The sequence below is a fragment of the Ursus arctos genome, unplaced genomic scaffold, assembly GCF_023065955.2.
Source record: "Ursus arctos isolate Adak ecotype North America unplaced genomic scaffold, UrsArc2.0 scaffold_37, whole genome shotgun sequence".
Classification (NCBI taxonomy): Eukaryota; Metazoa; Chordata; class Mammalia; order Carnivora; family Ursidae; genus Ursus; species Ursus arctos.
The window spans coordinates 12,044,359-12,056,752 of NW_026623053.1; the positions used below are offsets into that span (position 1 = coordinate 12,044,359).

Sequence of the window (12,394 nt, forward strand, 5' to 3'; positions counted from 1 at the left end):
TTTGCTTCCGGGGCAGTCGGGGTGGCCACGTAATCCTCTGGTTGTGCTTGCCAACCGTGCAGTGGATGGTGGGAGTCAAGATGGCGGCCGCTGCAGCAGCCAGTATTCGAGAGAGACAAACCGGTACGATTTATTCTCTTCTCCCTGCGGTTTTACGCCTGCGGTGGAGATATCCTCTTCCTCTGCTTGTCGCCCTCCCTCGGTCGGGGTGCGTGCAGTTCAGAGACGGCCCCCCCAGCGGCTCAGTTCCAGTTCCTAGAGCATTGAGAGCCCCTCCCCTTTTGAGTTTTTAGGGAAGATGCCAATAGCTTGAGAACTCGGCCCCTCATACGTGGTTCAGGAGAAGGGGCTTCAGGGTGGGTAGTTTGCTACGACTCTGGTCTTGTCCCTTTTCTACGGGGCTTCATAAGGGTATCACAAGAAGATCTGGCAGCTGGCATTTCCCCCCCTCTCTTGCCACCTTTGAAGTCTCTGGGTTTGTTTCTGTGCATGGTTCAGTTCTCTGCTAGTTTTAATGTTGAAGGAGTTTCGTTTTTGGTACTTCCTCCACAGTTACAACATTTAGGTATTCTTTCAGAGCAGCTTACGTTCTGCTATTTCTCTCCTTTGGACCAGTTTTTTGGGGGAACCTGAAGAGAAATGCCTAGTGATAAAGATTTCCATCTTTAGCTTGCCGGCATGGAATTGAAGAATGACAAAAAGCAAATGAATTAGTAGCTTTGTCATTTTAACCGTTTGACAGATTAGTATTTTAAAACTATTAGTTTCATACTCGATAGAGCAGTTATATAGCTTCCATTTGTACAGTGAAATCTTTTTTTGAAAGGTACATATTCCCTTGAGCTTCGATATTTTTTCCATCTTACTGTTTTTCCTTATTTTTTGTAAACTGATAAACATGGTTTATACCTGTTAGCTACAAACTAATTGTTTATGCCTGTTGGTTAATTGCCCTGAAAGTTGGCAAGCTGTTAATTCTGAGGAGCTAATAGAATCAAACCATCAAGAATATGCATATTTGGAAATTTTGTCCCTTGTAATTATGTTCTTTTGCATGTTAATTTGAAATGAAAAATAAATGGTTATAATTAATATGGCTTACAGAAGGAATATTGGTTGTGCTTGATTCCTTCCTTTAGAATTCAAAGAAAAAATTGATAGATTTTAATCTAGTAATGACACAGAGTGCATATGGAATTGTATTCTGCTTTTCCCATTAGATAATTTAGTATAAGCTGTCAGATGAAGTTAGTCATAATTTAAATAAGTAAGATTTGGGGAATACTTGCCATACATTTTATCTGTAAGCAAATAGAAGCCCCACTTGTCTTTGCAGTATAGTTCTGACAGCTTAATGAAGCTCAATGAATTAGGTCGTACTACATATTAAAATACAACAACATATCAAGGAAGACTTAACCAATACAAAGGAGCTTTTCGAAAAATGAAATTTGTATGGTTGTAATTTTGATTTCTATGGAAATAAACATTATAGTGAGATTTCACCTTATAACTAGAGAGGTTATGTCACATTAATCATTTATCAAATTACTACTCTAGTTGAGTTCTGTCTTATTTTCAGAGAAAGGTAAAACCCTATATATGTGCTATAGTAGCGGAAGTAAACATTTCCCTGATGACTATTGAAAATGTTTTGGGAAGTAAATCAAAATCAATTCTCAAATATTCTAGGTACAGGACACTATGAGACAGAGGAATTTGCAGTCTATTTGGGATAATAGCTGATATTGAGCATTTAGTATTGCTAGGCACTGTTTTAAGCGATTTTACATGTATTATTGTTTCCATTTTGTAGATGAGGAAACTGAGGTATAGAGAGGGTAACTAACATGCCTGTTTTTTGCTTTGCCTGCTTGAAGAATATTTATCTTTTAAAGGTCACCTCAAAAGTCATCTCGCTTGTGAAAGTTTCCTGGAACAGTCCCCTCTTTATTCTTACCTTTAGTACAACAGGCAGAATCCTGTGTTACCGTAGCTTTTCATGCATGCCTCTTCATTGAGGGTTCTTGCTCAACATCCCCACTTCTCAACATTGGAGAGCCACAAATCAACTGCTTTCTCTCTTGCAGTAATCTCTGTAGCGTCTTGGCTTTAGGTACTATGTATATGCTAATGATCTCCAAATTTATATCTCTGTCCTAGACCTTTCCTCTGAACTTTGTCTACCCATATCAGTTAATGGCAACTCTGTCCGTGTTGCTTAGGTCAGAATGTCAATTCCGTCCTTGTAGTTAGTTGCTCAGGTCAAAAGCCTTTAAGGATTCTTGACTTCTGTTTTTCATATCCCATATCAGATCTGTGAGTAAATCTTATCAGTTCTACTCTGAAAATATATCCATAATCTGATTATTGTCATTGCTATCACTGCAGGTCCAAAACGCCATGAATTTTTGCAGCAACCTCTTATTTAGTCTCCTTGCTTTTATATTCTTGTTCCTCTTCATTTTTCTTCATACAGCACCAAAGTGATCTTGTCACATATTTGCGCAGAACTCTTCAACAGCTTCCCGTTTCAATCATAGTAAAAGCCAGAATAATCTTACAGTGGTCTACAAGGGCCTATATAATCCGTTCCCCACTTAACTTTCTGACCTCACTCCCTGTTACTCTCCTCTTTCCTTGAATGCACCAGAATGCTCCCACTATAGAGCCTTTTTATTTGTTACCTCTTTCTGGACTATGCTTTCAGAGAGAACTGGGTGTCTCCGTCCTTCACCTCCTTTAGACCTTTACTCAAGTGTTACCTTCTCGGGAGGCCTTTCTTGGCTACTCTATTTAAAATTACACTGCAACTCTCTCTTCCCTCTTTCCTTTGTTTTTCTCCATAGCATTTATCATGATCTCACATGCTACATGTTTAACTTAACTTTGTTGTCTTTTGCTCCAAACTAAAATGAAAGCTTCTTGAGGATAGGTCATTTTTTTTTCAATCTGTTGTTTAGTGCAAACAGCTGGAACAGTGTCCAGCAACAATCACTAAACATTTGCTGAATGAATAGTAAGTACAGTTGAATATATAACGAATGAGTGAAGAAAACATTCCAGGTAAGGGTGAAACTACAATAACCAAGCCTAGAACTGTGGATGGTATATTTAGGGTAGTAAGGAAAATTAGTTTGCTATTTCAGTTAAAAGCAATGATTTAAGCCTTTAGGGAGTTACTCTGATGAAAGTAATTATATTCTTACACATTCTTTAAACACAGACCTTGTACTTTATTAACAAATCCACTCTGTCAAAATCTCTGTTAACAAGTTAGTCAAGTGTCAGAGTTGAGAAAACTTAACCTAGATGGGACTGAGAAGGTAAATGTGGGAATATCTGCTGTGAAACACCTTTTTCAGTAAGGTAAGGCCTAGCTCTAGAGAACTCTATACACCTGGGACTCACATGCAGCCCAGGCTGTGGTTTTTCCTAGTTGCACTGGGTCAAGAATGTGAACAGCTGTTCCCAGAAACAAGATTTTCTCTTTGTTAGGCCATGGGTGCCAGGGTGGTGATGTCTGTATTACCTGGAAGTGGGAGGAAAACTCATTAAAGCTCAATGGGAGAGTTAATTCTGCAGCACCCTGTATGCCTTCTATGTTATTTCAGTTTTAAGTACCAAAGTGGTTTCTTTGTGTGTTTGTGTTTTTTTATATAATAACATCTGTAAGCTTTTGAAGCAGCTGTGAATTATTGGCAGTGTGTATTATTGGCTAGGCATTAGCTGCTAACATTTTACCATAAAGTCATGTCTGTATGTATACTGATATTACTTTACCTACCTAAAGAAATAAGCATTTAATAGAAGTTCTTCTAGTGAATGAATCAATCTATAAATTGATAACACTGGTGATTTGAATATTACATGATAAATTATATATACTATATATACTGTACAGTATGTAGTATTACATATTATATAGGTAGGAGTTGACTTGTAGATTATTTTGCATTACTTAATAAAGCCCAATGCAAATGCTTTTAAAAATCAGCCAAGTTGATTTCAGGGCTGACAAATCTTAAAAATTAAATTACCTAACTAATACCCTTCCTTGAATATTGGCATTCTCAACCTCACATAGAAGTATAGTGAGATTTTTATTTTCCTTAGAAAATGTTTCTGAGTCTGCTATCACACATGAAGATGAGCAATAAAAACCTCAAAGTACAATAACATATAGAGCATAACTGCTTTGATTTTAGAAATTATATATTTTCTTAGCAGCAGTTATCTACCATATCTATGTGAAAGTCTCACTTTTTCCATGGAGCATATATTAAACAACACAACTTTTCAGTGAATCTAATGAGATAAGTTGGTCATAAAGTGTACTGCAAGATAAATACAACATAGACCTACTGTATGAGGGTTTTGTATATGAACCACTTAAATATACATAATTTTTGTTTTTCATGTGATCCTGATCTATGCTTTCAGCCCAACAGTAGACAACAGCTTATTGAGACCACTGCACATTTGCAGTTGATAAAATTTCTTTTTGCCTCTGTATAAAATGTAGTGTGGGGAAATATCTGTTCATGTCTTCTGCCCATTTTTTAACTGGATTATTTGTTTTTTGGTTGTTGAGTTGTATAAGTTCTTCATATATTTTAGATGCTAACCCTTTATCATTGGCAACAACATGGATGGAGTTAGTATAATGCTAAGTGAAATAAGTCAGAGAAAGATAAACACCATATGATTTCACTCATATGTAGAATTTAAGAAACAAAACAAGCAAAGGAAAAAGAAGAGAGACAAACCAGGAAGCAGACTCTTAACTATAGAGAACAAACTAATGGTTATCAGAGGGGCGGTGGGGGTGGGTGGGTAAAATAGGTGATGAGGATTAGAGTACACTGACCATGATGAGCACTGAGTAATGTATAGAATTGTTGAATTACTATATTGTACACCTGCAACTAATATAACACTATATGTTAACTATACTGGAATTAAAATAAAATTTTTAAAGACTTAGAAAAAATGTAGTGTGGGATTATCATGAGGAATGAGAAAGGCTTCTTCCAGAACATTTTTCACATTTTCATCTGGTGACAGAAAAATCTCCCAAACACTTGCCAGTTAGCTGTTGATGAAATGGTCTTACAAAGTCTTATCCTGCTTCTGCATATCCAGTCATTTGATTAATCATTTTTACTAGAATGATTTGTGCATTTTGTTTTGAGGTGGTAAGTAATAAATGTGGGGGGCGTGGATTGAAATCCTGAAAAATAATGATAATATATAATAAGACCTTTTCATTTCCAGTGGCTTTGAAGCGTATGTTGAATTTCAATGTGCCTCATGTTAAAAATAGCACTGGAGAACCAGTATGGAAGGTAAGAGACCTTATTTTAATGGGGACTGTTTCCTTTTTCTTGGCTCTTATTGGTGGTGATTGGAGGGAATTTCTTGTTAGTGCTGAACAGTAGCACATTTTAGTTGTAATGGATGAATAGTTTATTTAACATGGTTTTGTTTGTTTTGAGAGAGAGAGTGCGTGCACGTGTGAGCAGGTGGTAGGGGGTTGGTGGTAGGGCAGAGGGAGAGGGAGAGAGAGAATCTTAAGCACCCTCCACAGTCAGTGGGAGCCCAACATAGGGCTCTGTCTCACAACCCTGAGGTCATGACCTGAGTCGGATGCTCAACTGAGCTGAACCACTCAGGAGCCTCTTAATGTGAATCTTTTTAATAACACTTTATGGAGGGAGACAGGCAAGGATAGTAATATTCATCTAGGGAATCCAGCTGATCTCTTGGCCTCTAACTAGTAGGTCTTCACTCTGGTTGATGTTTTGTTCCTTAGCTTTGCAAATCCCGAATTTGGATCTTGCAAGCTTGTTCAAGGTTAGTCAGACTCAGGGAGACTGGTCTATTTTAACTAACTCATGAGAGAGTGATCTGTAATCTAGAATGCCAGTTTATTAGTTCATGATCTATAAAACTGTCAGTGAAACTGTTAATTGGACTGGAAAGCAATCTGTAATTTTTTTCCTTTGAGAAATGCTGGAGAAACTTTAAAAATTCCTGTCCCTTGAGCTTCTTCATTCTAAACTTCCTACTTTCTTTCTTCAGAGAGGTTAGAATACAGCTGATTAGGTTTAAACTTACTAGTTTATAGTCACTTTGTACTTCTTTTTTGCTAATAATTGAGAACAAGTCAACCTGATTACTATTATGGATGTTTCAAAAACTCTAATGAGTCCTTTAAGTCCTTTGGGTTAACTCTAAAGGTGGTTAAAGGCATCTATTTTGAATTCATAGGTTAAGCTTCAGAGTATCCCCTAATTTTTGCTTTCTTCATGTTTATTTGTGGGCATCCTCTTTTACCCCTTGCATAAGCAATGCTCATTTATTGTTCCTAAAGCCTGTATTAAGTTTTTGAATTAAATAGCTTGAAAATTTCTTAGGTACAGATTTGTGTCAAATTTTCTCCCTTCCCACTATGTCTATATCACAAGATTAATAATACAAATATACTGAGATTTAAAGAGGGAAGATAATTTTGAGACATGAAACGTCCAACGTCTTATAACTAGAGCGAAAGAGTTTTGGCTTTTCCTTTTTTTTTTTAAGATTTTATTTTATTTGTAAATTTTTTACATTTATTCATTTGAGGGAGAAAGAGAGAGAAGCAGAGAGAGCACAAGCAGGGGGAGAGGCAGAGGCAGAGGGAAAGGGAGAAGGAGAAGCAGACTCCCCACTGAGCTGGGAGCCCAACATGGGGCTCGATTTCATGACCTGAGCTGAAGGCAGATGCTTAACCATCTGAGCCACCCAGGTGCCCCTAAAGATTTAATTTTTAAGTAATCTCTACACCCAGTGTGAGGCTCAAACTCATGACCCTGAGATCAAGAGTAGCAAGTTCCTCCGAGTGAGCCAGCCAGATGCCCTGAGTTTTAGCTTTTCTAAAGGAAATGCTGGCATATAGGAAAAGCATTTTTTTATAACAGCATGTTTCATCCTCTCATTAGCGATTTCTTACTCCATAAAGAATTATTGAAGTAGTTATGAAAAAACACTAATTGAAGTTTCTCTTTTCTTTGCTTTAACTCTAAAACTGATTTTGAGTTAGAAGACTCAAGAGTTCTTACTACCCCCCCAAAGATGTCAGTTTTAATATTTTAGAATATGAAAAATGTATGTAACAAAATAAGGCTAGCAGGTACTCTTGAGGGACTTAATTTTTTAAATGAGTATCTTATTAACCTGAGATGCTTAAATTACCAGATTTTCTTTACACTTGTTACACATTAGTTTTGAGAGGGACTAATTTTTACTTCTTTCTTTTTAGAAAGGATATATGCGAACTCAGTGGGGAAGTGTATGTGAGTTTGCTGTATGTTCAAAGTCCTTTATTATTAGCTTAAGATGAATATTTTATGGTTTCTACCATGCTTTTTTATCCTAGAAAAAATGTTTTAGGAGAATAAATTTATGTTATATTAATCTATTTTAGCCTAAGTAATCATACTTTAAAAAATAGATTATGACATGAATGGACATTTTGGTAAAAGATGGAAAATATTAAGTTGAGGTAAGTAAAAGAATTCAGCATACATAATTTATTAAAATAAAATGTACCTCAACATTGTCTTAATATGAGTTCTTCATTGACTGTTCACTGATAATGATGTTTCAGAAATGCTTTTTTTTTTTTAACTAGGTGCTCATTTATGATAGATTTGGCCAAGATATCATCTCTCCACTGCTGTCTGTGAAAGAACTGAGAGACATGGGAATCACTCTGCATCTGTGAGTTCTGATGTATTTCTAATAATGACATTTGTTTTCAGATACATTGTGAAAGGATATATTTGGCCACCCTGAAATCAAATTATTAAGGGACCTTTATGGAGTAAATAATACTAGCTGCAGTACTTGTATAAAACTGTTTTTTTCTCTTATCTCCTTTTATCTGTTTACTTCTGAAGTTAAAAATAATTCTCAATCTGAGGCATTATAATTTCAGAATTTAAGTTTTCGCTCGTGTCTTTTTGTACAGGCTGGTTTATCCTCATGTGAAGGAAAAGAACTGGTTGTGTTAAGGTCTCTTCCATCTCTGAAAATTTTTTATTCCTTCAATTTCAATATACTTTTTAAAAGCAGAATATCTAAATTAGTTTATCATTAATATGAAAAATATAAGTTATCTATGAAATAATGACTATTAATCACCATAGGAACTATCTATGTTGTCTTCTTAACTACTGACTGTATTTGATTATATTACTTCTGGTGTGTTTGATAAATAAAACAAATTGCATTGCTTTGTAGACTTAGCTGAATAGAACATTTGGAGAAGGGCTGTATTCACGTATACATACTAATACTTTTATGTACTAAAGGAATCCAATTTTAAGGTACTCTAACCTATTTGCATTTTGTTCTACTTATGATGTTACAACCAATTCTCATTCTATCAGGTTATGATATATTGGATTGAAATGTGGTCTTACAGTGGGAATGTGGTTTTAAATTTCCAGTGAGTAACATATCAGAATGTGGTCAGATTCTTAAATTCTTCAATTTTATGTTGAGCATTTGTTTTAAATTAATAGAATATTGTATTGCATTAATTCTAAAATACATTTTTCACTTCTGCATTTCTGAAATTATGATCTGTCTTCTAATTAATGCTATGTCATGGTTAAATTGGCAGCATTTTTCTGCCAATTTTAACAGAAATTATTTTAATAGTATGTTTTAAAATTGATAGCACCTTAGGTTTGATGAAATATGGAATATGGATTTTCCTTTCATTTTTATTCCAGACTTAAAAATTTGTTGTTGATAATGTGTTCATTCTTCTTACCTGAATATTTGGCTTGATGTCATCCTTGGAAATGGTGGTTTATTAATAAGCATTGGTTACTATTGCTGCCTTACAGATTAATCCCTTTATTTTACTAACAAAAAGATTAAAGTTTGTAGAGTTTAAGTGATTGTCCCATGACTATACAGCTAGTTAGTACAGTGTTCAGATTGCTTGACCATGAATTCTGTACTGTTTGTCTACTGAACCATAATGATTCAGTAACAGTGACTAACAGAGGTCAGCCTTTGTACTTCCTTAAGGGGTGACAAACTCGTCTGCCAGTTTGAGAATAATAGATTCTTTCTGCCCACCTGTTGCTGTTGTCACCAGAACATGAAATGATCATACAGCTACCCTTGTGAATTTCTGTGCACGGTGCCTCTTACTATTCTTCCCTATCTGCTGAAGAATACTTAGTCAGTTACTTTATATGCTGCAAGCTGGTTTAGGCTGATTTGTAGGAAATAATAGTTAGAAGTTTCCAGAAGATGAAATGGTGGTTATAGCCCTTTAGGCAGCTGGACAGCCAGCATAAGAAGATAACAAACAGTGGTTGCCCTAACAGTGTAATCTTTTCTGGTGTCAGTAGGAGCAGCCAAACAGATGGAAAGAAGTCATTAAATGCAGACACAATGGCAGCCTCTTTCACTCTCTTCCTTATAGAGAGGTGACTACAGTATCGTGTATAGAAGCACATATAGGAAGATTGTATATAGAAGATTCATAGAAGAATGACGAGAATATTGTACAAATAGCATGCTAGTCATATTTCCTGATAGAAGTATAGCAGAATCTTACAGTGAAGAATAAAGACATTTTGTGATTTGATATTGGGATATTTGAATCAAGATACTCCCTGAACTGTAAGAGAAAACTATCAAGTAACATAATCTATGAGATGCTTAGATGATCTCTTGTGCATTATCTTATGATGCAATAAATATAAAAAAATAGATTGTCTTAAAGTTTTAAGGAAGCGTATATCTTTCATTTAAAAATATATTTTATTTTATTAATTTTTTTAAATTTTGCATTATTTTTTTTTTTAAGATTTTTTATTTATTTATTTGACAGAGATAGAGACAGCCAGCGAGAGAGGGAACACAAGCAGGGGGAGTGGGAGAGGAAGAAGCAGGCTCATAGCGGAGGAGCCTGATGTGGGGCTCGATCCCGGAACGCCGGGATCACGCCCTGAGCTGAAGGCAGGCGCTTAACCGCTGTGCCACCCAGGCGCCCCAAATTTTGCATTATTTTTAAAGACTCCTCCAGCTTTCCGTTTACTCTCTTACAGAACTGCGCTTTCCTCCCACTCACCCTCCCCCAACCATATTTCTATGAAAACTGGAAATAAAATTGATATTGAATGTGCTTTAGTTCTTCTTCAGGAAGAATATTGGTATTAGAAATAAGGTGATTGTAATAGAAGAGATGAAGACTGACATTAGGATCTTACTAATAAATAATATTAGCACTGATATAAGGAGAAAGCTGGGTTAAATGATTAATTTTAGCAAGCGCTTTTAATATACTGGTCCATGTCCCTGAACTGGTTAATTCCTAGTTTGAGAAATACTGTTTTAAACTATATTTTTAGATAAGTGACTAAGAAAAGAGTGAATTTTATGTTCTTTATGTCTTTTAGGCTTTTGCACTCTGATCGAGATCCTATTCCAGATGTTCCTGCGGTGTACTTTGTAATGCCAACTGAAGAAAATATTGACAGAATGTGCCAGGTAATATGAGTTCTTAATTTCCTGACCCTGTAATATGGAAACACGTTTTTTTCCAAAAAATTTCTTAGATTTCGGGATACCTGGATGGCTCAGTCGGTTAAGTGTCTGCCTTCGGCTCCGGTCATGATCCCAGAGTTCTGGGATCGAGTCCTGCATTGGGCTCCTTGCTTACCAGGGAGCCAGCTTCTCCCTTTGCTTACTTCTCCCTCTGCCTGCCACTCTCCCTGCTTGTGCGCTCTCTCCCTCTCTCTCTGACAAGTAAATAAATAAAATCTTTTTAAAAAAAATTTCTTAGATAAAGATTGAAAATTTTTTGGCTGAAGAAGCATATTAAGATTTAGCCTGGCTTTAAAAACCAGAAAATCAGGAAAGCTAAGATTTCCCAGAAACGCCCAGAAGGCTCTCATTTATTTATGTTTCACTGGATAGAATTAACTTCAAAGGAGGTTGCAAAAGTTAATATTTAGATGAGTGTATTGTCCCCAAACAAAATCTGGATTCTTTTAGCAAGGAAGAGGGGAGAAATGGGTATTAGGTAAATAGCTAACAGTGTCTTCCACAAACTTACAAGCGTCTTATTACTGACTATTGAATCAAATTACTATAGTTGACCCTTGAACAACACAAGTTTTGAACTACACAGGTCCACTTCTAGGCAGGTTTTTTACAGTATAGCATTGTAAATGTATTTTCTCTCCCTTACGATTTTTTTTAGTCTTCTCTCTAGCTTACTTAATATATATAACATACAGTCTTTTCTCTAGCTTACTTAATATATATAACATACAAAATATGTCTTAATCAACTGTTTATGTTACAGTAAGGCTTCTTGGTTAACAGTAGACTATTAGTAGTTAATTTCTTGGGGAATCAGAAGTTACATGCGAATTTTCAACTATGCAAGGTATCAGTGCCCCAACCCCCGTGCTGTTCAAGGGTCAACTGTATTTAAATTGTTAACAAAGGTCACATATTTTGTGTCCTATGTAGCTGATGATGCCCAGCTTTCTTTTTTATCCTGCATAAACCTGACTGTGCCATTTTTTAAAGAGATAGGATTTATCAGTCCCTTCCACTTCTTGGCTATTATGAATAATGTTACTATAAACATATTTGTACACATTTCTGTGTATATATGTGTTTTCATTTTTCTAATGTCAGTAAACACCTCTGGGTCAGATAACTATAGTTCTTTTTTAAGGCAGGAGACAAAATTTTATATAGAATATTACTTTAATTTTATTGTTTATGTAGTATTTGAAGGATACACAAATATTTTTATGGATATGCATGTATATGGTTTACCTTTTGAGGAACTGCTAGACTGTTTTCCAAAGTGGTTGCCTCATTTTATATTCTTTCCAGCAGTATAGGAGGGTTCCAGTTTCTCCAGATCCTTGTCAGTGCTTTTCATTATCTGACTTTTTGATTATAGCCATCCTAAAGTGGCATCTCTTTGTGGTTTTGATTTGCATTTTCCTGGTGACTGATGATATTAAGCATCTTTTAATGTGCTTATTGGCCATTTATACATCTTTAGAGAGATGTCTGTTCAGATCCCTTGTCCACTGTTTCATTGGGTTGTTCTTTGAATGTTGAGTTGTTAGAGTACTTTCTGTATTTTGGATCCTAGACCCTTATCAAGTATATCATTTGCAAGTGTTTTCACCTATTCTGTGGGTTGTCTTTTCACTCTTGATGGTATCCTTTGGAGGACAAAAATTTTTAATTTTGATTTTAAACTTAGTTTTAAGTTGGTTTTTTCTTTAGTTGCTTATGCTTTTGGTGTCGTATGTGAGAAACCATGGCCAAATTGTGTTTTCTCCAAAGATTT

The 12,394-nt window shown here is 35.6% G+C and overlaps 1 protein-coding gene across 3 annotated transcripts in view; it reads left to right on the forward strand.

Annotated features, from left to right (window-relative positions):
* The window catches only part of SCFD1 (sec1 family domain containing 1), a 98,053-nt gene continuing 85,659 nt past the window's right edge, over nt 1–12,394 (forward strand). The window contains exons 1-4 of one of the 3 annotated variants that reach the window (XM_026513539.4): nt 1–123; nt 5,278–5,348; nt 7,676–7,764; nt 10,470–10,560. In XM_026513539.4, coding sequence (XP_026369324.1) covers nt 66–123; nt 5,278–5,348; nt 7,676–7,764; nt 10,470–10,560 — 309 coding nt within the window. In that variant the 5' untranslated portion in view covers nt 1–65. Of the gene's footprint in view, nt 124–4,763; nt 4,771–5,276; nt 5,349–7,675; nt 7,765–10,469; nt 10,561–12,394 lie in introns of those variants that run through there. The other 2 variants (XM_057306477.1, XM_057306478.1) reach the window with 2 other exon arrangements.